This window comes from Canis lupus, chromosome 19 (genome assembly GCF_003254725.2).
Source record: "Canis lupus dingo isolate Sandy chromosome 19, ASM325472v2, whole genome shotgun sequence".
Classification (NCBI taxonomy): domain Eukaryota; kingdom Metazoa; phylum Chordata; class Mammalia; order Carnivora; family Canidae; genus Canis; species Canis lupus.
In genome coordinates, this window is record NC_064261.1 from 26,863,800 (window position 1) to 26,887,316 (window position 23,517).

Consider the following 23,517-nt stretch of genomic DNA (forward strand, 5'->3'; position numbering starts at 1 on the left):
GCTTCTTCTTTGCAGGCTGGACCGAGCACCATGATTTTCCCTAGCACTATGCTCCAGAGGGCCACAAACAATCCACTGGAGTTGACGTAGGCATGGCAGGCATATAGCAGGTTCACACTATATACACTATGGGTGGTTTTGTTTTTAAAATTTTGAAACTTCCTAATTATTTGCTAGGTAGCCATGGCCCCAAAGATCTTCAGTGTCTCCCTGAAACCTAGGCCTGTCTGATTGATTGCCAGTTCTCTCTGGGCCTCCCCACAAGGCAACAATTCAAGAGTCCATGGTTGGCACAGCCTGGGGGCTTCAGTACTCTGCTCCACCTCAAGAGACCATTAAATATTTTGAGTCTTATCCTGATTCAGAATGTTAACCCTACTTGTGAGTTTAGAGAATGATGGCTGGTTTGGGACTAGGTCAGGGAAGAGCCCAAGGAGAAAAGCAGCTCAATTGGTACAGAAGCAACATGGAATGAAAAGGCTTAGAGAGGAGTATGCATATAGTCAATTCCAGAAACAGTGAAGCATCTAGGCGTGGCTAGAAAAGAAGTATCATTGACAAGAAATTGGGAAGTAAAATTCTATATATTGGAGAAGCAGATGCTGGCAACTGGACATACTGAGGTGAGAGCCACAAGGCCAGAGGGGAGATCCTGCCAAGAAGCACAGCCATGCAAGTGTCAAGGAGTTAGGCTCTGCCCCTGCTGCCATCTTTCATCCTCTGGCTGAAGGCAAGGATTCTGCCCCATAGCTCAGACACAGCAAGAGATACCCCAGAGAGATTTATTTGGCAATTAGCAAACTACATAGGGGCCATTTCTGAAACACCTCATTGGTCTTCAATTCCCGGGTAGGCAGTGCTATTCACGAATCTGCCCAGCCTTGTATTTTTTTTCACTTTGATGTGAAAGTCATTCAAGGCCCTAGGAAAAAATAGATGTATAATAAAAATGAATAAAAGCTGATGGTGTAGTGCTTTCCAGAAGAGGAAGAGGACTGTGAATGACACAGACGCTGACTATATATCATTGACTTTCCCTGGTCTTGGGCATAAAGCATCTTTCAGTATAAAGTGTGGACAATGATGTCTGCCCCTGTCTGCCTCCCGCAGAGGTTTCAGGGATAAAGGAGCAAACACAGCCACAGGTCCATCTGTCACCCCCCTTACTGTCCTCTGGCATTAGCATCATGATTTGTGGCATCATGATTATCTATAAGACAGCTCTCTGAAACAAGATGTCTTCAAATGAAGGGATTATCATTGCTGGCATTATTGAGGGGCAGAAGAGCCTAAAAAGACTCAGCTCATTAGCTGGAAGTTTTGTTGAAAAAAGGAACCTGAGTTTATTTCTTTTCTTTTAAGATTTTTTAAATTTATTTATTCACGAGAGACAAAGACAGAGAGAGGCAGAGACACAGGCAGGGGGAGAAGCAGGCTCTATGCAGGGAGCCCGATGTGGGACTTGACCCCGGGTCTCCAGGATCACGCCCTGGGCTGAAGGCAGGCGCTAAACTGCTGAGCCACCTGGGCTGCCCCCTGAGTTGATTTCAAGTTTCATTTAGACCCATTCTTTTTTTTTTTTTTTTAATTTCCTATTGAGGTATAACTATCACACCATGTTATATTAGTTTCAGGTGTATGATATAATGATTCTACAGTTCAATACATTTCTCAGTGCTCATCAATTTAAGTGTACTCTCCTTTACGTATTTCATGTATCCCCTACCCTCCCTCTGACACCCACCAGTTTTTCCTCTGTATTAAGAGTCTGTTCTTTGTTTCTTTTATTCCTGTTTGTTTTTTGTTTGTTTGTTTGTTTCTTATATTGTACATGAGTGAAATCATATATTTATTTTTCTCTGAATGACTTACTTGACTTAGCATATACACTCTATGTCTATCCACCTTGTTGTGAATTAGCTTCACTCTTTTGAAAGGTATTTAAATATTCAAATGAGGGGAAAGTATGAGGTGGAACTGGCAGGAGAAGCAGGTGCTTCTGCACACTGTGTTTATGTAGGGAAACTGGTACAGACTTTAAACAATTGAGTCAAAAATCCATAATTGTTCACCCAATAATCTTCACTCCTGGTTACCTATTCTAAATCTTAGAAAATTACTTTTTTATTATGTTTACAATCACCACATTATTTTTGGCAGTAAAAATTCGAGCCACTGAAAATTTAAGCGCAGTAAACTCTTTTTTAAAAGTTTTTAAAAATTTGGAAGAGAGAGAGAGAGCAGGGGGAGGAGCAGAGGGAAATGGACAAGCAGACTCTGCACTGAGTGTGGAGCCCAATGAGGGGCTTGATCTCAGGACCCTGAGATCATGACCTGAGCCAAAATCAAGAGTTGGACATGTAACTGAGTCATCCAGGATCCCCTAAACACAGTAGAATTTAAAGGCATTTAGTGAATTGAGTTAATGTTTAAATTATGTACATACATAAAAAGATTAAAAGTTTTTAATAAAACTTTTAAAGATGGGGCACCTGGGTGGCTCAGTCAGTTAAGCATCTGCCTTCAGCTCGGATCATGAATCCAGAGTCCTGGGATTGAGCCCTGAGTAGGGCTCCCTGCTCAGTAGGAAGTCTGCTTCTCACTCTCCCTCTGCCCCTCCCCCTGCTCATGCCCATTCCCTCTCGATCTCAAATAAATAAATAAAATCTTAAAAAATTTTTTAAGATATAAAATATATTTTAAGAAAAATATTAACTATAAGAAGTAAGCTAAAAAAGAGTCAGTAAAATATGGTCTATGCTATTTAAAATATACATTTAAAATATGGAAACAAAATACATATAATGAGAACAGTGTTTCCCTCTCTGGTTGGTTTTGTGTTTTATTCTGTGTATTCCAAATATTCATAAAAAATAGAGAGAAATGAATATTTTTAACATTTTAAAGAAATTTTGTTTAATAGCTTCAAGTAATTATTTTACTTGATGAGCTAATGAAATCAGCCATCTTAGAAAAACAAGTCATAGCACAGATTTAGGTAGAATGATTTTCAGAGAGGATGATCATTCCACTATTTTTTTAACTTTATGTCACTTTATTCCTCATATGACCTTGAAACTAATTTTAATGTTCTCACCAAAAGAAAGGAAACAACTTCTCCAGAAGTTAATAATTTAGAAATATTTTTTCCAGGATATGAGGAGTATACAACTGAGAAGCTGGTGATGTGAATGCCAGACTGGTCAAATGACAGTGAAAGACCCAGGGAATGTGGAGAGAGAAGACATGATATGTTAGTTGCTTTTTCAAGTGATTCCTTCCATCAAGGGAAAGTATCATTTATCACAGAGCACATGATCCTGGGGACAAACTGAAGAGATTATAGGCTTCACTAGACACTAGGGACTTTGAGCAATTTTTATGAACTTTCTGGGTCACAGGAAGGTAGGACAAAGGTTGCTGTCACCAAGTGTGTGTGTGCGTATCTGTGCATGTGTGGATGTGTGGATATACAATGTAAGCGTGCATACGATCTCTTGTGCAAACATATTTATCTCTGTGTTTTCTTGGCTTCAGAGCTGCAGGAAATAACCACGCTGCAATGACTGTCGTGGCAGCAGATGCAAACAAGACAATAAACCTCACAGAAGCTTGCTGTTTTACCTATCTGTATGTCTGTTACACTCAAGCCCACTGGGCAACATCTTTTTTATATTCCTTATTTCATTGGAGCCCATCATTTGGTAAAATCTGAACTAGAGATGCTCATTCAATTTCCTCAAATGAATGAGGTAAGCAAGCTTGTAATATATCTACTCAAACCCACTTCATGGTTCATACAGTTTGGAAATAAATTAAACTTTAGATTCAGGAAGTAGGACCTAAGATGTCACCAATCTACTTTTAGTACTTGTTGGGATCATCGAATATAAAGCCTATGTGTTTAGGAATGTAACTAGTCTTTAAAACCAGAAAAAAAAAAAAAAAGGAATGTAACTAGTCTATCAGCCTAGTTACTATGCTACTCCAGGTGCTGGTTTGAGAAGACCTTGAGGCTTCCCTATCAGCTGAGTGGAAACACGTTTTGGGATTGCATTAAGTAATTACAGCCATGAGGCTGGGAGTATCATTCTATGTATTTAGTATTGGCTATCATTCCATTCTCTAATTTCAATTATTTGGAGACAAAGGCACGGGAGTGAATTGACATGGTTAATTAACTCCAAAGCCAAGTGTATATTCATAGTCCTGCAACTAGCCATTTGCTTTTTTCCCTCCTGTACTGAAGACAAAGTAAAGCAACAAGACCATTTCTACTATGCTCTTCTTTATAATGGAAAAAAAAAATCATTTTAAGACCTATAGTGAAGAAAGTTAGACCTCAGCCAACAACCAATCATGTTATTCTCCTTACCTCTAGAATAGGGTATGTAACATTCAGAAAGCAGAGCTCAAGGAAGCAGCATTTCTTGTGAAGTGGAAGGTGTGAAATTAATCATTTTCAGGAAACTAGCAGGGCAATATATTTCTTATATTATGTATATAATAATCCACATTACAGGTACTGTACACACACTTCAATGGGCCATTTACTTTCTGATTGTTTATTATATGGTACTGTATTAGCATAGGATGAAAGATTTGAGGAAGAATAGTGAGGTATTTTTTATGTCTACTTTAAGCTGTTAGTTTTACTGCATTTCGGGATGTGGAGGATCGTCTTGTAGTCAAATCGAGCCATAAAGACTAAATTGAATTATCCCCACGGAACAGCTGTTAAATCTCCAGGGAATGGGCAGGTCCCACAGAAGGGAATGACAAATTGCAATGGGGATGCTCCCTGAGTGCTGCCTGCTAGAGAGGTTTGTGCTGGATGAGGCCAACACAGGTGCTTCCTTGAGCCTTGAATCACATTTTATAATTTATGGGTGTTATCATACCCTGCTCCTGATTTGTTGATTCCTCAACTCTCCTGCTAAACTCTGAACTTTCCAAGACTCAATAACTGTGTGAGAGTCTGTAAACACTGGCAAAGGACAAAAGCACCATCCCTTTCAAAAGCCCTTACTTAGCATGGCAGTGACTTAGTCACTTGAGCAAAGCTGATTTTGTAGCTGATATTATGTCTTTGGGGGAACACATTAAGCCTGAGTAGGGGAATAAAAGAGTTTATACTTGTAATTAACAGTGCAAACTATCCCTTCCCTCACAGAATTCCTAAAGGAAAAAGACTAGGTATATAAAGGTGTGTATGTGTCTGTGTAGTGATATAAATTCTCACTTAAGCAAGGTGATGGAAGCACTTTGGAATAAAAATAATGCTTCTCTTTTTTTTTTCCTTTAAATTTTGAAGGTTAAAACTAAAGGTTGTCTACCTACAAACTAAAACCGTTTTCTTGGGATTTTTTTTCCAAGTACATTAGTGCTAAATGGATTTCTTGTGCTTCATATTAACAATATTGCCAATTAAACTCTGAGGAATGAAGTATGCTAGTAAAGTTTCGGGCAACTTGATAAGTGCTAAAGTAGTATAAAATCAACAAAACATTTATTAAAGTTTTGGTTAACCATTCTCTCAGAAAAAAAGAGATCATGAAAGCTTCCAAAATTCAGAAATTCATTTTTTCTCCATGTTTTCCTTTATTTCTCCTTCTTGCTCTGTGTAACCAGCACATTTTTAAATATATATATAATCGTTAAAGATACATAGAACACATAATATGTATGGATATTTCCTATTTGAATCCTGCCATAAGGATCTTAGTTATTTATATGTAAAGCTCAGGCTTGCATACTTTTGGACCTGTCTATAAACAATGGAAGTGAATAATGTCATGAGCTCCTTGTGTTTCAACATGCTCTGCCAACTCCTTGCACAACGGCAAGTAGTGTCCTGCCTTTCAGATGTGTTGATGTTCATGTCATTAAACTCTCAGTAGCATGGAGTCTTACTGCCAACAGGCAGACTGAACTCAATGACACTGGTATATTATGATATATTTGTTAGTAATATTGGCGATGGGTGGGCACGACTGTATTTTACATGGCTCAAGTCTCCTGAATGAGACTCAAGAAAAATATCACTAGTGGTTTAGCACCTGCCTTCAGCCCAGGGCCTGATCCTGGAGACCCGGGATCGAGTCCCATGTCGGGCTCCCTGCATGGAGCCTGCTTCTCCTTCTGCCTGTGTCTCTGCCTCTCTCTCTCTCTCTATCTCTCTCTCTCACTCTCTCTCTCTTTCTGTGTGTGTGTGTGTGTCTCATGAATCAATAAATAAAATTTAAAAAAAAAAAAAAAGAAAAATATCACTAGCAATCTAGTGCTTAGGTCAATCGGGAGATGGACAACCTGAATACACATGGGTAAGATAATTGTCAAGACTGCTGAGCATGAGCCAAGGATGGGTAAGTAATGTCACTTGATCTCTTAGAACCAGAGTCAGAGGATTAACCCCTTCTTAGCATCATCCTTACTCTTCAGAACTACAGGAGTCAAAAATTTGATACAAACTTTTAAAAATATTGGCAATCTTTAAACCACATATGATTCCCCTCAAGCAAGTCTAGCTCACATCCTGGAATCCAATGGCCACTTTAGAAAATGCTTTACTTATATAAAATTCAAATACCTAAAAGAAATAAAATATTCATTATAAGGTATACTTTCCATGGGGGAACATAAACATTAAGGTCATTTAATGGTCATAAGGTCATTCTCATAGGTTTTCCAGAGAGTCTACTGTCCAGATTACAAAGAGAATCAGATTTTGTGTGTCAAATGATGCAGTGGCCTACTCTTGTCAGGGCTTTTGAAAGAGTGTCAGTTTAAAGGACTTCCACTTCTGGGAAGATGGAGTAGTACAATTTTCCCTATTTCTCCCACTAAGTATAACTAAAAACTGCTGGAAATTATGAAACAAACTTAAGATGACTCTGAATGGTGGAGAGAAGAAAGCATACATAAGGATCTTGAGACCCAATAAACAACAGTGAAGAATTCCTCCTTTTTTTCTTTTTTTTTTTTTTGTCTCCTACATCTTAGATGTATTGCTGAAGAAGTCAACAACCTGGAAAGACCAACTGGTGCGGATCAAAAGTAAATCCCAATTAGATGCCTGTTCTTGGGGCACTTGGGTGACTCAGTGGTTGAACGTCTGCCTTGGACTCAGGTCATGATCCCACGGTCCTGGGATTGAGTCCCATAACAGGTTTCCTACAGGGAGCCTGCTTCTCTCTCTGCCTATGTCTCTGTCTCTCTCTCTCTCTCTGTGTGTCTCTTATGAATAAATAAATAAAATCTTAAAAAAAAGAAGCCTATTCTTTATAATCATAGGCCCAGGAGAGGGACAGTATAGTAAGAGAGAAAATCTTTAAATAATAACTGCTCTATGTCAGACAAACACCGTACAAAAAATTCTGACCCTATTTCCATTCATCCTATAACAAGGTGTCAAAACCTCTAGTCAAGATTGTATCAGAGAAGACTGAGTAGAGAGCAGACTTTAAGCCTTCCCAAAGAGTAGCAAGCCTCTCCCTGTAGTACGTTCAAACCGCCTGTCTGACAGAGCTTGGACTGTGTACCTCCGCTCAGCTGTTATGTTGGAGAGGTATTAATGCAGAGTCATGACTTTCTTTTTTTTTTTTTAATTTTTATTTATTTATGATAGTCACACACAGAGAGTGAGAGAGGCAGAGACACAGGCAGAGGGAGAAGCAGGCTCCATGCACCGGGAGCCCGAAGTGGGATTCGATCCCGGGTCTCCAGGATCGCGCCCTGGGCCAGAGGCAGGCGCCAAACCACTGCGCCACCCAGGGATCCCGAGTCATGACTTTCATACCAGTCTAGTGATAACAAGAATATTCCCCCACACATACACACTAGATGGAAATGGAGGTCATGTGGAGAACAGTAATGAGGCTTTTTTTTTTTTTTTTAAGATTTTATTTATTTATTCATGATAGTCACACAGAGAGAGACAGAGAGGCAGAGACACAGGCAGAGGGAGAAGCAGGCTCCATGCACCGGGAGCCCGATGTGGGATTCGATCCCGGGTCTCCAGGATCACGCCCCGGGCCAAAGGCAGGTGCCAAACCGCTGCGCCACCCGGGGATCCCAGTAATGAGGCTTTTATACACATCCCAGCCAGTGGGAGTTATTACTGAAGAGCTAATGGGGAGCTGGAACTCTCATTCCTTTCCACTTTACCCTTACATGTCAATGGGGGCTGAGGAGAAACCCTGGAGGCTACCCCTACCTAGGAGAATTGAGGTAAAATCCTCCCCTCCCCTATTGGAATAGTGTCAGAAAAAGATATCTAATAGAGAATAGCTAACAGACAGTTAATATGATTAAACATAGCATAATCCCTAAAATGCCCAGGTTAAAAGAGAAATCCTCAAAAAATAAAAAATAAAAAAGAAATAAAAATCCCTGGTCATACCAAGAAACACGAAGACCTCAAATTGCATGAAGAAATACAATCAATAGATGCTAACTCTGAGATGACAAAAAAAAATGTTCAAATTATGTGACAAATATTTTTAAGCAGCCATTATAATAAAATTCCTTCAAGGAACAATAACATATTTGAGACAAATAAGAAAATAGGAAGATCCAGCAAAAAATAGAAAGTCTTAGCATGGAAACAGAAAAGGTAAAGAAGAACCAAATAAAAATTTTAAAACTGAAAAATATAATAACAGACATAAAAATATTTAACAGATATGTGCAGTAACAGAATGAAGAGAATAAGGAAAGAATTAGTGAACTTAAGGATCTAGCAATAGAAATTACCCAAATGAACAAAAGGCAAAAGAAACCAAGAAAAAATATGAACAGAGGATCAAAGACTTGTGGGATTAAAATGAAAGATCTACATTCATAGTCATGGAATTCAGAAAAGAGAAAGAGAGGAGGACTAAAAATAACTCAGATAAGTGGCAGAACAATTCTCAAATTTGGTGAAAGACAACAGGCCACAGATTCAAGGAACTGAATGAAATCCAAACAGGATGAACCAAAAGAAATCACATAATTCCAAATGGTCAAATTTCTGAAAACTAAAGACAAAGGAATATCTTGAAAGCACTGAGAGAGAAATGAAAGCTTATCTCTGGGGCAAAATCTTTTAACAATAATGGATTTGTTGCCAGAAACCATTGAAGCCAGAAGAAAATGGCCTAATATTTTTCAAAGACTGAAGGAAAACAAAAACCAAACCGGAGTTTTCTATACAGAGAACATATCTTTTAAGAATGGAATAGCTACCAAGACATTATAGATTGAAGGACAACCAAGAATTTGTCACAAGCACATACCTTGAAAAATGGCAAAAGAAAGTTGTTTAAAACAGAAATGAGAGGATGAAACAAGGAAACTGGAAACTCAGGAGGGAAGAAAGAATAACAAAAAGCAAAAATAGTATGATTTGATAGGCATCCCCGGTGGCTCAGCGGTTTAGCGCCGCCTTCAGCCCAGGGCCTGAACCTGGAGACTTGGGATCGAGTCCCCATGTCAGGCTCCCTGCATGGAGCCTGCTTCTCCCTCTGCCTGTGTCTCTGCCTCTCTCTCTCTCTCTCTCTGTCTCTCTCTCTCTATGTCTCTCATGAATAAATAAATAAAATCTTTAAAAAGTATGATTTGAAATATGTAAAGAGGATATAATAAGAAAATTATCTAGATGTTGATACTAATGATTCTAAATATATAGAGGAAATAATAAGAGAATTATATAATAAACAGGGCTAGATAAACGAATATAAAAGGAGGTAAGGTTTCTAAACTTCAATTGAATTGGTGAAATACTAGTAAAATTTGTTTTTTTTTTGTTTTGTTTTTTGTTTTTTGTTTTTTTTTTGTAAAATTTGTTAATATGTGTACCTAATATCTTAAGAAACCACAACAAAACTGTACACAGAAACACATTCAAATACTAGATAAATCAAAGCAAAATTCTAAAAATCATTCAAGAAACACACTGGAAGTTAGAGAAAAAAATAAAAAATAGATAACAAACAGAAAACAAAAAATAAACAGGTATTTGAGCACTAATATCAATAACTACAATTAGATGTAATTGATTTAAGTATAAAATTAAGAGACTGATGAGGGGCCTGTCTGGCTCAGTTGCAAGAGCATGGGATTCTTGATCTCGGGGTTGTGAGGTAGAGCCCCACATTGGGTGTAGAGATTACTTGAAGGTGAACTCTTAAAAAAAGAGATTGACAAAGTGGATTTAAAAATGACTATACTATTTAGTGTCTATAAGAAACTCACTACAAATATTCGATATATGCCAGTTAAATGTATAAAAATGAAAAAATATGTCATATAAACATCAATTGAAAAATACCAGAAGTGTTTATATTAATATTAGATAAAGTAGACTTCAGAGCAACAAAAATTATCATAGAGAAGAACATTATATAATGATAAAAATACCAATCCACCAAGAAGACGGCAGTCCTAACTGTGTATGTACTAAACAACAGAGATATAAAATACATGAAGCAAAACAGAAAGAACTGGAAGGAGAAATGAACAAATTCATAATTATAGTTGGAAATATTAACACCATTATTGCGTACCTACTATGTATAAGGCATTCTGCTAGGTATTAGAATGCAGTGGTAAGAAAGAAAGATAGCTCTCATCCTCAGTCTATTAGGGATGATAAATGTTAATCAATTAGAAAACTATATAACTCGCCAGCATGATAAATGCTTCAAAGGAAATCTCAAAAACACAAAAAGTTTAACCTCTCATTCAAAATTCCATATTTCAATATAAATAATAGGTAAACAAATACATAATTCCCAAGCTACAGAATTTAATAGGATCTGTGGCTCTACTTTTGCATTTCCCAGAGATAATAAAGAGACTGATGTTAACACAGGGTTAGCTGCAAACATTCCCCACAGCTGGCACACAACTGATAGCCAGGAAATTGGAATTCTTTAGGAGCCTCTAATGTATTGTTACTCCTGATAACGCAGTTCACACTCATTCAGTTCCTGCCTTTTCTCTTATACTCCAGTTTCACCTGCGAGATTGATAGGACCTCAAAGAGTATAATATAAACACATTATAAAGAGGTTCAGGAGAAGGGATGGAAAAAAGACTTACTCCAATGTTTTAGAAACCACCATGCTGAGAAAGATGTTAACTTACCACAGTGTAGATCTGATGCTTTCGTCTCTTAGCCAGGTCAATTATGTTTACTCCATTGTAGTAAAGGTTTTCAATACATCCATGAAAGTTTTTCTTTAAAAAGGTCCCAGGTTTGCCTGGTACTGGAATTCCTCCAAAACTAAGCTTTATGAAGAGAAAAAAAAAAAAATCAACTCTTAGTTATAAGCCCTGAAGCAGTAGGAAAGGAAAGTGAGTGAATTTTAGTAGTTCCAATTGTATGTGCGAGCCAAGTGGCTCAAATAATTATAGATGCCACTTGATTGCACATTTAAAAGGATACTGATTAGCCCACATAAAAATAACTATAATTGCTCGCTTTTTAAGGGCTTATTTTACAAAACTATTTCACTTCCTTTCTGAACCTTTTTAATACTAAATAAAACAATAATTTATAGAAGGAGGGAAAAAATAAAAGAAAATCAACAACTTTATATTTATCTCTTGTTTAAACATCTGAGAGAGTATGGCCAAATGAAAACTAAGGGACAAACATAATATACCTCTGTTCACCTACAGAAAAACCTAGTTTAAAGGTCTGCATTGGGGATCCCTGGGTGGCTCAGCGGTTTGGCGCCTGCCTTCGGCCCAGGGCGTGATCCTGGATTCCCAGGATCAAGTCCCATGTCGGGCTCCCTGCATGGAACCTGCTTCTCTTTCTGCCTGTGTCTTTGCCTCTCTCTCTCTCTCTCTCTCTCTCTCTGTCTCTCCTGAATAAATAAAATCTTTAAAAAAATAAATAAATAAAGGTCTGCATTGTGCTGAAAAGGCCTATGTACATGATTATTTCCAAATTATTTTCTATAAAGGTGAAAGATAGGAAATAATCCAAATATCCCATCAATTTCTTAAAAGTAAATAATCAATAGTTAATGTGATGGAAACTTACTTAGTTGTCAATAATGGTGTTCATTAAATGTGATAAAATGGCAAATAAGCATAATGTTGATTGAAAAATCAAGTTATAATTGGATATGATGTTAACAACAAAAAATTGTTTATACAGTATAGACTTGGAGGGAATACACCGAACTGTTCATCATGGTTGTCTTTGGGAAGAACATGAGATACTCATTTTTGTATTTTTTTTTACTACGGTTCTTTTACTGTAGTAAAATATTACAAATTACTTTTTTAATGTTAATACTATTTAAAGAACAAACTTGATTGGTTGTGAATATTCTTCCCATTATACAAGAGAGACGATAGTAAAAAACTAAACTAAACTAAACTAAACTAAACTAAACTAAAATAAAATAAAATAAAATAAAATAAACAAAATTCAGAGAAAAGCGGGGGGGATCCCTGGGTGGCTCAGCGGTTTAGCGCCTGCCTTCAGCCCAGGGCGTGATCCGGAGTCTTGGGATCGAGTCCCGCATCAGGCTTCCTGTGTGGAGCCTGCTTCTCCCTCTGCCTGTGTCTCTGCCTCTCTCTCTGTGTGTCTCTCTCATGAATAAATGAATAAAGTCTTTAAAAAAAAAGAGAGAGACGATAGTTTTTATAAACACATTTATCACATGATTCAATGTGTAAGCCAGGTTTCTTCACCGCTTTGAAATATTACCTCCAGAAAGAATTTAAGCCGTATTGATGCTAGGTGTTTCAGGAAGAGGTGTTCTCCCAACCAGAATGCCTTTGTTCTATATGAATAGCTTCTCATATACCCAGTGCTACTTCTAGATGTCTATTTTTTCTTCAAAAGTCCCATATTAGGGATCCCTGGGTGGCGCAGCGGTTTGGTGCCTGCCTTTGGCCTAGGGCGTGATCCTGGAGACCCAGGATCGAATCCCACATCGGGCTCCCGGTGCATGGAGCCTGCTTCTCCCTCTGCCTGTGTCTCTGCCTTTCTCTCTCTCTCTCTTTCTGTGACTATCATAAATAAATAAAAATTTAAGAAAAAAAAAGTCCCATATTATCTTAGAAAAATTGTAATATGTGATTAAGGTTATTAATCCTGCTGTCTAATTTTTACTTATCATTGCTTTATTCTATTAGAATTATTTTATATTTTTGCCTATTTTATCTTAAAGTTAAATTTCACAATTGTTTTACTTCAAATAGCCTGTTGGAATTTTGATTGAGAATTTATTGAGAATTTGTTATTTCCCTAAACACATTTACTTGAAGAAGAATGAATATTTTTGAAGTATTTCATCTTTCTATATAAGAACACAGTGTCTTTATCATTTTCAAATGTTTTTGGTAAGGCACATCACTTAAGGTTATCTTTTTTTTTTTTTTACTCTAGTTTACATACTCATAATTAAATTAAGTCCTGTGAATTCCATGCTTTCAAAGTTTGCCACCGTATGGAATGTTAAAAAAAAAAAGAAAAGAAAAGAAAAGAAAAGAAAAAAATGAACTCATAAATATAGGCAACAGATTGGTGGCTCCCAGAGGCAGGGGTGGGGGTGGAGGAACTCAAAAGGTACAAACTTCCAGTCATGAAATAAATAAATTGTACAATGTAAGGTAGCATGGTGACTAGAGTTAATAATACTGTATTATATGTTTCAAAGTTGCTAAGAGAGTAGCTCTTAAAAGTTCTTATCATAAAAAAATAAATTTGTAACGATGTGTGGTGATGGATGTTAACAAGCCTTATTGTGGTGAGCATGTCACAATATATACACATATTGAATCAGTATGTTGTACACCTGAAAGTAATATATGTCAAATACAGTTCAAAAACTTCCATTGTAAATGAATTGTTTTTATTAACTAAGCATTGTCATATAAATTACATGACTATATTACTATTTTCTCTAGATAGATAGAATATTTATTTATATTAAATAATATATATTTACATTAAATTTTATATTAAATAATATGTGTTTTAGCTGATTTTACTAAACTTTTAAAGGAAATAATCATAAAACATATTTAAAACACTTAACCCTCTTCCAAGCCAATGTTTATATATTTTTTTCTTATTCCATTGTCTTTGTAAAAACTTTCTAAAATCTGTCCAAAATTCTTTAAATATTTATTTATTTATTTGAGAGAGAGCGAGAGTAAAAGATAGAGTGTGCATGCAGAAAGGCACAGAAGGACAGAGGGAGAGGGGAGAGAAACTTAAGCCAACTTCTCATGCAGCACCAAACTCAAGTCAAGACTCAATCTTATGACCCTGAAATCAGGGTACTGAGATCACAAACTGAGCTGAAACCAAGAGTCAGACACTCAATAGACTGTGCCACCCAGGTGCCCCTGTCCAAAACATTTTAAACAAAACAAAAAACAAAACAAAACAAAACAAAACAAAAAAACATTTTAAACAATATTAAAGAATAATCGCAATATAAAATTTTGCAAAAAATAGTGTTTTTATATATTTCCTGAGTACATATAATACTGATTCTGACTCCATATCACATTAGATATCCTTCTTACTATTTAACACATAAATTATTTATTTGATTGTTTATTTATTTAAACTGAGAAATGAATGCTGTTTTATTATCCACTGGTTTTCCAGAAATCCCTATGAAATAAGAATACAGGGTATTTTGTTTAAACTCCTAATGACTGGGACGTTTGGATGGGTCAGTGGTTGAGCATCTGCCTTTGGCTCAGGGCGTGATCCTGGAGTCCCGGAATCAAGTCCCACATGGGGGTCTCTGCATGGAGCCTGCTTCTTCTCCCTCTTCCTGTGTCTCTGTGTCTCTCATGAATAAGTAAATAAAATCTAAAAAAAAAACAAAACAAAACAAAACAAAAACTCCTGATAGGTTTAGTTATATTAATGGGTCATAAATTAATAGATTCTCTTTGATTAAACCATACATGTGCTCCTTTTGCCCTAAAATACATGTGCTCATATTTTAAATAGTAAATGAATTTGAGCTCTTATTTTCTTCTTTTGTCAAGTATTTAGATCAAGTCTAGATTTATCTCTGAGAAAAACTATGGGAGTTTTATCTTTGATTTTTTTTTAAGATTTTATTTATTTACTTGATACGGAGGAAGAGGGAGAAGCAGACCCCCCACTGAGCATTGAGTCCAAAGTGGGGCTTGATCCCAGGACTCCAAGATCATAACCTGAGTTGAAAGCAGACGCCTAACCAACTGAGCCAACTAGGTGCCCCTTATCTTTGATTCTATCTAAGGATGACTCAAAACTCTTGGGAAATACTCAAGAAAATTTTAAAAACACCAACAAATTTATTTAGCTGAGAAATATTTTGTAAAATTTTCCTTTGATAACTTGTATAAAATTTTCCTTGTTGATCAGTTGCAAGATTCAAATATTTTCAATTTGATTCAGTTATATTGAAAAAAAAGAGATCCATTTCTGTTTTCTAAATTGTTTCCATAAATCAAATTTATAATGTAAAACCAAATATAATATTTGTTATTTTTACTAATTCTTTTTGTAAATACAATTTTTTGGAGAGATTTGTGTACACAGCAAAATTGAGGGGAAGGTACAGAGGTTTCCCATACACCCTCTGTCCTCACACATGCATTATCAACATCCTTCACCGGAATATACATTTGTTTCAATTGGTGAACCTACACAGACACATTATAATCACCCAAAACCCATAGTTTACATTACAGTTCACCTTGGTGTTATGCATTTTTGGGGTTTGGACAAATGTATAATGCCATGTATCTATAATTATTGTATCATATAGAATAGTTTCACTGCACAAAAAAAACCTCTGAGCTCTGTCAATTCATCCCCCCGCCTCCATGCTCCCCAGTTGTAAGCCCTGGCAACCATTAATCTTTTTCCTCTCTCGGTAGATTTTCCGTTTCCAGAATGTCATACTGTTGGAATCATATAGTATGTAGCCTTTCCAGATTGGCTTCTTCCACTTAGTAATATGATTTTAAAGTTTTCCCATGCCTTTTCATGGCTTGATGGCTCATTTCTCTTTAGTGTTGAATATATTCCATCTGGATATACCATAGTTTATTTGTTCATTCATTTACTAAAGGACATCATGGTTACCTCCAAGTTTTGGCAACCAGGAATAAAGTTACTGTAAATATCCATGTGCAGGTTTTTGTGTGGACATAAGTTCTTAATCATTTTTGTAATTTTAAATATATAATGATACATTCCTCAATTTGTAAAAATGTTTTTAATGCTCTACTTCATTCACTTGTGATTTAGGAAAATAGAAGTCACAGATAAATACATGAAAAAGAGAGAAGAACAAAGAACACTGTCTTTTATATGGCAAAAATTAGTGTTTGAAAGATTTGGGGTAGGTTGTTTGTTTGTCTTAGAAGCCCAGTAGTATAGAGAATACTAGGTACTGCAAAATTGTAATTTTCTGTCACATTAAGGACAGCAAAAGCTATTTCTAGTCCGAGTGGTGGACGTTTGGAGAAATTTGGTGGAGACAAAAAATAGTTGGTAGTGTAGGCCCTGTTCTTTGATTTTTGGCAAAACTGAAACCTGCTGAGGTTTGGGGGGATGTTCATATCGATTACAAGACAGATTTTGGAAAGCATAGTTATTCCTCCCCTCATTCCCCAAATAGTGATGGCTACAGTTTACTAGAGATGTCACAAGTTCAGCAGGATCCCAGAACAAAACTTGGCCAGAAGGGAGACAGAGTATCAATAGCTGAGGGAAATGACAATGCAGAAAGGCCTGAGTGCTCTTCACAATAACGTGGTCACTCTAGTATAGTGGAAGGTAGACTGCTGAGGGTCTTCTAGCCTGTGAGAGCAGGAATATGGAAGGACTGAGATGGTAGCTGGATCTGCAGGTCTGAGAGAGTCCAAGTGACCAGACCTCAAAGCATGAGCCCAAACAAGTACCATGGACAGCAGCCACCAAGCTAACACTTTATCCCCAAGCCTCCTGTAATGTAGGATAATACACAAGCCCCCCAGCCAGTGATCTGTCCAGAGAAAAGGAAAGAAGGGGAAAGAAGAAACATCGGTACAATCTCAATATTTACACAGTGCACTAAGTTTTAAACAGCATTAATTAGTTACCGTTCATTATCAAAGTTAGATTTTTCTGCCATCAGGGAAGTCAGATTCAGTTGGGAAGAAGGAACATAATTATGTTTCTGCACATTTGAGTGAAAGTGTACATTTTTGACATAGTTTATATTTTCAAAATTTTTAAGAAGCTAAGGATTTGAAGTTATAATTATATTCTTGAATTATAGATAGTTTGTTATCAGATACATTAGAATGGAAAGATTTGCCTCATATATTGATTTCTTTCCTACACATGTAGTACTGACTTTTTCTCAATACTTCATAAACACTTGTAGGTTGTACTTGGTATATATTTATTAATTTTACATTAATAATTATATTCCTCAGATCATTTACATTCCATCAAAATTGTGAGAATAAAAATTAAAATATTATTCTAATCTATGTTTCTGTCCATCAAGCCATTCACACTAAATTCATTCTTCTGCATGACCTGGGATAGCCAACTTATTTTAGCTATTATTTGCAAAAATTGAATATTGATTATTCCCAAGCCATTCTGCTTAGTTCAGCTGGCATCTGACTGACTGTCTCCCAGGTTTGCAACACTGGCTTTTCTCCTTTAATTCTATTAGTTCATTCTTTGGCAGCCTAACTGGAAACCAGTGACCAATTCCTTGAGCTTGGCTCCTGGGTCTCCACATCCTGAAATGTCACACAGGCAACTCATGTATGATAGTGTTAACCAATATCTAACTGGTAGGAATGGACAGTTTTATTTGTTATTTTTTTGTATTTGATTGATCTTTTACTTGATATATACTTCCGCCCAATATAGATGTTTTTAATTAGAGAGCACAATGATTATTATTTTATGATGGCCTTTATCTTCTGATCTTAATTTTTACTTTCAGTGACATTATTTTTTCCAATTCTGTTTTATTCTATAAATTTAGTTGGTGTATCTTTGTCCCCAATCCAAATTTTTATTAAAAATCTAATTTTTTATTGTTTCTGCAGAAGTGTGTTTCTTGTAAATCACGCATGTGTCTGGTGTTCGTTTATTACAGCAGTATGACACTACTTAACACCTGAGGAAATTTACATAATTTTCAAGTTTATTGTGTAATGTTTACTGTTTTTGAAGCTCACCTGGAAGACGGTTGCTGTGATTCTCTAGCTTCTCAAACTATGGATTACCTTCTATGAAGCACAGATTGCTATATTTTTCCTTCAACCCCAATTTATTCTGAATTTTGTTTACTTAAACTATTATTGTTATTATTAATCAGCCCCCCACATTTTTTCCACTTTGTAATTCCCTTTTAAGATATTATATTATGTAGCAATTTGTAACAAAATTGCATAAATTTATAAATTATATCAGCATTCACCTTCTCCCTTTCCACAGCTATGTGTTTAAAAGCAATGTTTCTAAAACTTCCCTGACTGGATTCAAATCCAGATCTGCTTTGCACTTTCTGTGGGACCTTGGGAAAAATACCTAACTTCGATGGGATTCATGTTCCTCATATACAAGATAAGGATAATGATAATACTTATGTCAGTTTATATGACAATTGTTTATAAATTGAGCTTGACTGGGTAACGTGAGAACAAAAAACTTTCCTACACCCAAAGAATTGAGAATGGACCATGGCACACAGTACTTGCTGTTTAAGGTTGTCCACACTGTAGCAACTTCTCAGTTAAGAAATTCTTCCAAAATCTTATTTTGCGGCATTAAGTCCAACAATTTCTGAATAAAAGCTATATGGAGGGATCCCTGGGTGGCGCAGCGGTTTGGCGCCTGCCTTTGGCCCAGGGCGCGATCCCGGAGACCCGGGATCGAATCCCACATCGGGTTCCCGGTGCATGGAGCCTGCTTCTCCCTCTGCCTGTGTCTCTGCCTCTCTCTCTGTCTCTCTGTGACTATCATAAATAAATAAATAAAAATTAAAAAAAAAAGCTATATGGATAATAATTCTTCTAATATTTTTCCAACTGAAGGTTGCGATATTACATATTGATATTTTATTCAATAGCCATTCTATTGAGTGCCTTTTCTTTGTTTTGAATTAATAAGCAGACAGACTTTCTCCCAAGGTCCTGTAGAAGCCTTCTTCTGGTTTTCAGATTATCAGAACATGTAGTTATACAGCTGTGTGTGAAATTCTGTATCACTTGTTCCACACGTAGGGGAATAGCTTCTCAGGTTCATGTTCTGCATTTTTTTTAATTCAGTCATCATTCTAAAAAATATTGTTTTTGATTTGTTTGGTTTGTTTGTTTGATTTCCTGAATTTCTATCCTATTTTTTTCAGTAACTTCAATTGTCTCTGTTGCATAAACTATTATTTTTATTGCCTGCCATATCATTTTTTTGTTGACAATTACCCATGTATTTCCTTCAAACTTTAATGAGTCTTGTTGAATTAATCTTTGCTTTTAAGACAAACATGGCTGCAATCCTTGAACCTCTTCATTCATTAATTTTATTGTCTAGGATTCTAATGATATAACACTGCCCATCCATTCAGACTCCAGCATATTTCACCATGGGGCAAATATTGATGATATTGAACAGAGATTATATTTCAGAGTACATCATCTGTATGATGTTGCTCAAGGGCCTTCAGGATATGTGTCACAGAGCTGGAAACCCAGCTTCTATTAGCTCATGGGCTTATATAACATTGCATAGTTATTGCAGTATAAGGGAGCCAGATGCTCTGAACCAGTTGTTTCCAAATAGTCTTTAATAAACTCACTTTTTTTCTTAAGTCTTTGTTCAATTGACACTATCTCAATTATGTCTACCCTGATCAGCACATCCAATATTGCAACCTGTTTCTCTTCATCTTTTTTAACATGATTTTTTTTATTTTAATTTTAATTTTTTATAGAAAGAGAGAGAGCATGTGTGCAGGCCACAGTGGGGGACAGAGAGGGAGGGAGAGACAGTATCTCAAGCAGGCTCCCCTCTCAGCATAGAGCCCAACTTGGGGTTCAGTCTCACAACCACAAGATCATGACCTGAGCCCAAATCAAGAGTCAGATGCCTAACTGACTGAACCACACACGTGCCTCTTCCTTCATCTTTGAACATCCAATCCATTACCTATATATGTATTTGTTTTCTTCTTTCCATTACATGTGTAATTTACTTGTTATATTTACTGCTTATGGTTTGTCTCTCCTATTAAAATGCAAGCGCCATGAGGGTAGGCATCTTTGTTCTTTTCCCTGACACATTCCAATTATTCAAGAACTTAAAACAATGCCTGATATATAATAGATGCAGAATAAATATTTGTTAAATGTTTTGAAATATCTCTCTAAAAATGTTTCTCAAGGACAAAGGCAATATCTTATTCACTTTTTAATATTTAATGCAAGAGGTATGATTCAAACATAATAAATCCAACAAATATTTGTTGAATTGCTTAAAAAAAGAACACTAGCAATTTACTTCTAAAGTTGCTTTTGCCTTATTGTCCTTTTGTTTTGGTCAATTCAGCTGCTTTCTGTGCTTACTTTTCTTGTTTGTTTGTTCTTGGCAAATTGCATAGTGTGCCTTTCACTGATCTTAGTAGTCAACAAAACCAGGTGTTAGATTGTAAAGTTTCACTCACAGTCTCAGTGTCTTAGGTAACATAGTCCATCTGGTAACCTGATGGACTTGCTGGTGTCACAGGTGGGCTCCAACTAGATGACTCCCAGAAGAAAGTCTGCTTTGATGTTAAATGTATGAGGTCCCAGAATCTGCTACTCTCTCTTCCTTTGATCTCATTCGCTTCTTTGTCTGGCATTTTCTTCTATCTTTTTCAATCTTTGATGTTACTTCCATGGCAATGAGTTCACTTCTCATTGGCTTTTTCTCTGGCCTTGTTTAAATTTGGGAGTCTCCCTGTTTAGAAGATTCCATTTTCTGTCAAATTTGGATTTCAGATACTTTTGAAGTTTCTCATTTGTAAATATTTATCTCACTTTTGCTCTGATAATCCACTTTATAATAGAGGGTGTATGAAAACAGATTCAAACAGATGTCTTCTTTTTCAGTCTTTAAAACTTGCTCTGGCTTTGTGTTTGTTGAGCCATGTGTAGAGTTCATGGTCTTTATGGAAAAGAAGCACATCACTGACCTTTGGAATATTCTCAAAGGTTGATGAGTTTCTCCCATTTCAAATGACACCATAAATCTCAATTTTCCCATGAAATCTCTTGATTTTTAAATATTAGCTCAAATGCAAATAGTTAAAACTGAAAAATACCAAATAGGTCATGTGAGATAACAGCAGTCCAAATCTTTCCTAGGGCCACCATTTATGGCTTCTGCTCTACTATTTGACTTGATCAATGACTCAGTTTGTAAATTCATTGGAATGTCTGATCTTTTTTTAACTTTAAAAGGCCTATGGTGCATATAATGTCTTATTTTTGTTCCTACTTTAGGGTCACATCTCAGGGTCATGAGATCAAGCCCCATGTTGGGCTCCACACTCAGTGTGGAGCCTGCTTGAGATTCTCTCTCTTCTTCTCCCTCTGCCCCTTCCCCACTGCTCTCTTTATCTCTTTCTCTCTAAAACAATAAATATAAAAATATTTTAAGAGAAGAAAAGAAAATGATGGCACACAGAAATTTAGCAGCTTGACTAAGGCCTCAGTCAAGAGGTGGAGCTGTTGAAATTTCAAGTCCTTCAATCGAGAACTCCATCTTTTATCCACTACATACACTGCTCCCACTCTTGCTTTTTCTATTACTGGTTCCATGGAGTTGGTCTCTCAGTGAATCAGGCTCTAGGCTAGGATCAACAGCTTGTCCTGATTTGCCTGAAACTTTCCCATTTTTAAAACTGAAAGTCTCATATATCCAGAACCCCCTTAATTTTGGGCAAACTGTGTTATACACTATTTGGTGGGATTTCTGTAGTCTCTTTGATGGGAAGAAAAGAAGAGGTGATGTACTATTACTTAGCAGCAGAAACAACCAATGTTTTCTCAAAAACATAAATCAGTTCCTCATATTTTCTCTGCCGAGCAACACTAATGCTCTCAATCTACAAGTAGGTTTTGCACCAGGGGCTGGATTCTACCACTTTTTGTTGTTGTTGCAGTATTGTTAGCATTCTCATGGCCCAAATCTTGTCAAATGCTAGCCTATAGTTCTGTCTCTAAATAGGTGTCTTCTTAAAAAAAGATTTTATTTATTTATTTTTAGAGAGAAAGCAGGGGGAGGGGCAGAGGGAGAGGAAGAGAGAGAATCTCAAGCAGATTCCACGCTGAGTGTGGAGCCCAACATGGGACTTGATCTCATGACCCTGAGATCATGACATGAGTGGAAACCAAGAGTCAGATGCTTAGCTGACTGAAACACTCAGGTGCCCCTAAATGGGTATCTTTTTACAGACTCATGGACATCAGCGGCTGACACAGCCCAGTTGGTTCAACTCATTCTTCTAACTTGTTTTGACCTGATTGAACTTAGTTTTAGTTTAGGTTTTTGGACAATATCTTAAATCATGTTTATTTTAGCATTCAAACAAGGAGCTCATAGGAAATCCTAACTGCAGTATCCCCCGTACACCCAAGCAGTTGGGGCTTCTGCCGTGGAGCTGGCCCCAGAAAGGCCCCACTTTGACCATCCTCCAGTTCAATTTTTCCTCATGGGGAGTCAAGAGGAAACAACTATAGGAAGCTGCTACCACCCTTATAAACCATGACCTTCCTACACAGCACTTCAGAGCTTCTTGTCTAAATAATTCTGAAAGGGCTTTGAGGGCCTGAAGAGCTATCTCCCCATCTGCCCTCTTGAGGATGAACCATGGGCTGACAGGTCTGAGTAGTGGCTAGGGGACAGTTGTTTACACTATGGACAGGGCTTGAACATATGGGATGTGGCTGGAAAGGTACATTCATCAAAGCAGGAGATTAGAACATATTTTATTCAACAGTTTGTTAGCTTATTTGTAACCCTTTAAATATTTAAACTTGTGGTATGTGGGTCTCCATTTGTACTCTTGCCTCAGGCTCTACACATATTCAACTGTGGCCTGGCTAATTCTATATTTTATTGATGGTTATAATAATTCAGCCCAAATTCAGCCAGCCTCAAGATGTCATTAGATAATTAAAATCTGGTACCACCTCCACCAATAGCAGCTGAAATAAAATAAGGAATTTTTTTTAAGATTGATTGATTGATGATAGAGAGAGAGAGACAGAGAGAGACAGAGAAAGAGGCAGACACAGAAGGAGGGAGAAGCAGGCTCCATGCCAGGAGCCCCACATGGGACTTGATCCTGGGACTCCAGGATCGAGCCCTGGGCCAAAGGCAGGCGCTAAACCGCTGAGCCACCCAGGGATCCCCAAGAAGGAATTTTTTTTCATTTGTTCTTTTAGCTCATGTTAATAAAAACAAAGATTTTTTTTTTCCTTTTTGGTATAATAGTA

The 23,517-nt window shown here is 36.8% G+C and overlaps 1 protein-coding gene across 2 annotated transcripts in view; it reads right to left on the reverse strand.

The window, feature by feature from the left end:
• Positions 1-23,517, reverse strand: part of CNTNAP5 (contactin associated protein family member 5) — a 796,284-nt gene that overhangs the window by 390,729 nt on the left and 382,038 nt on the right. For both annotated transcript variants that reach the window (XM_035702065.2, XM_035702066.2), the window contains exon 7: positions 11,131-11,274. In XM_035702065.2, coding sequence (XP_035557958.1) covers positions 11,131-11,274 — 144 coding nt within the window. The remainder of the gene's footprint in view (positions 1-11,130; positions 11,275-23,517) is intronic.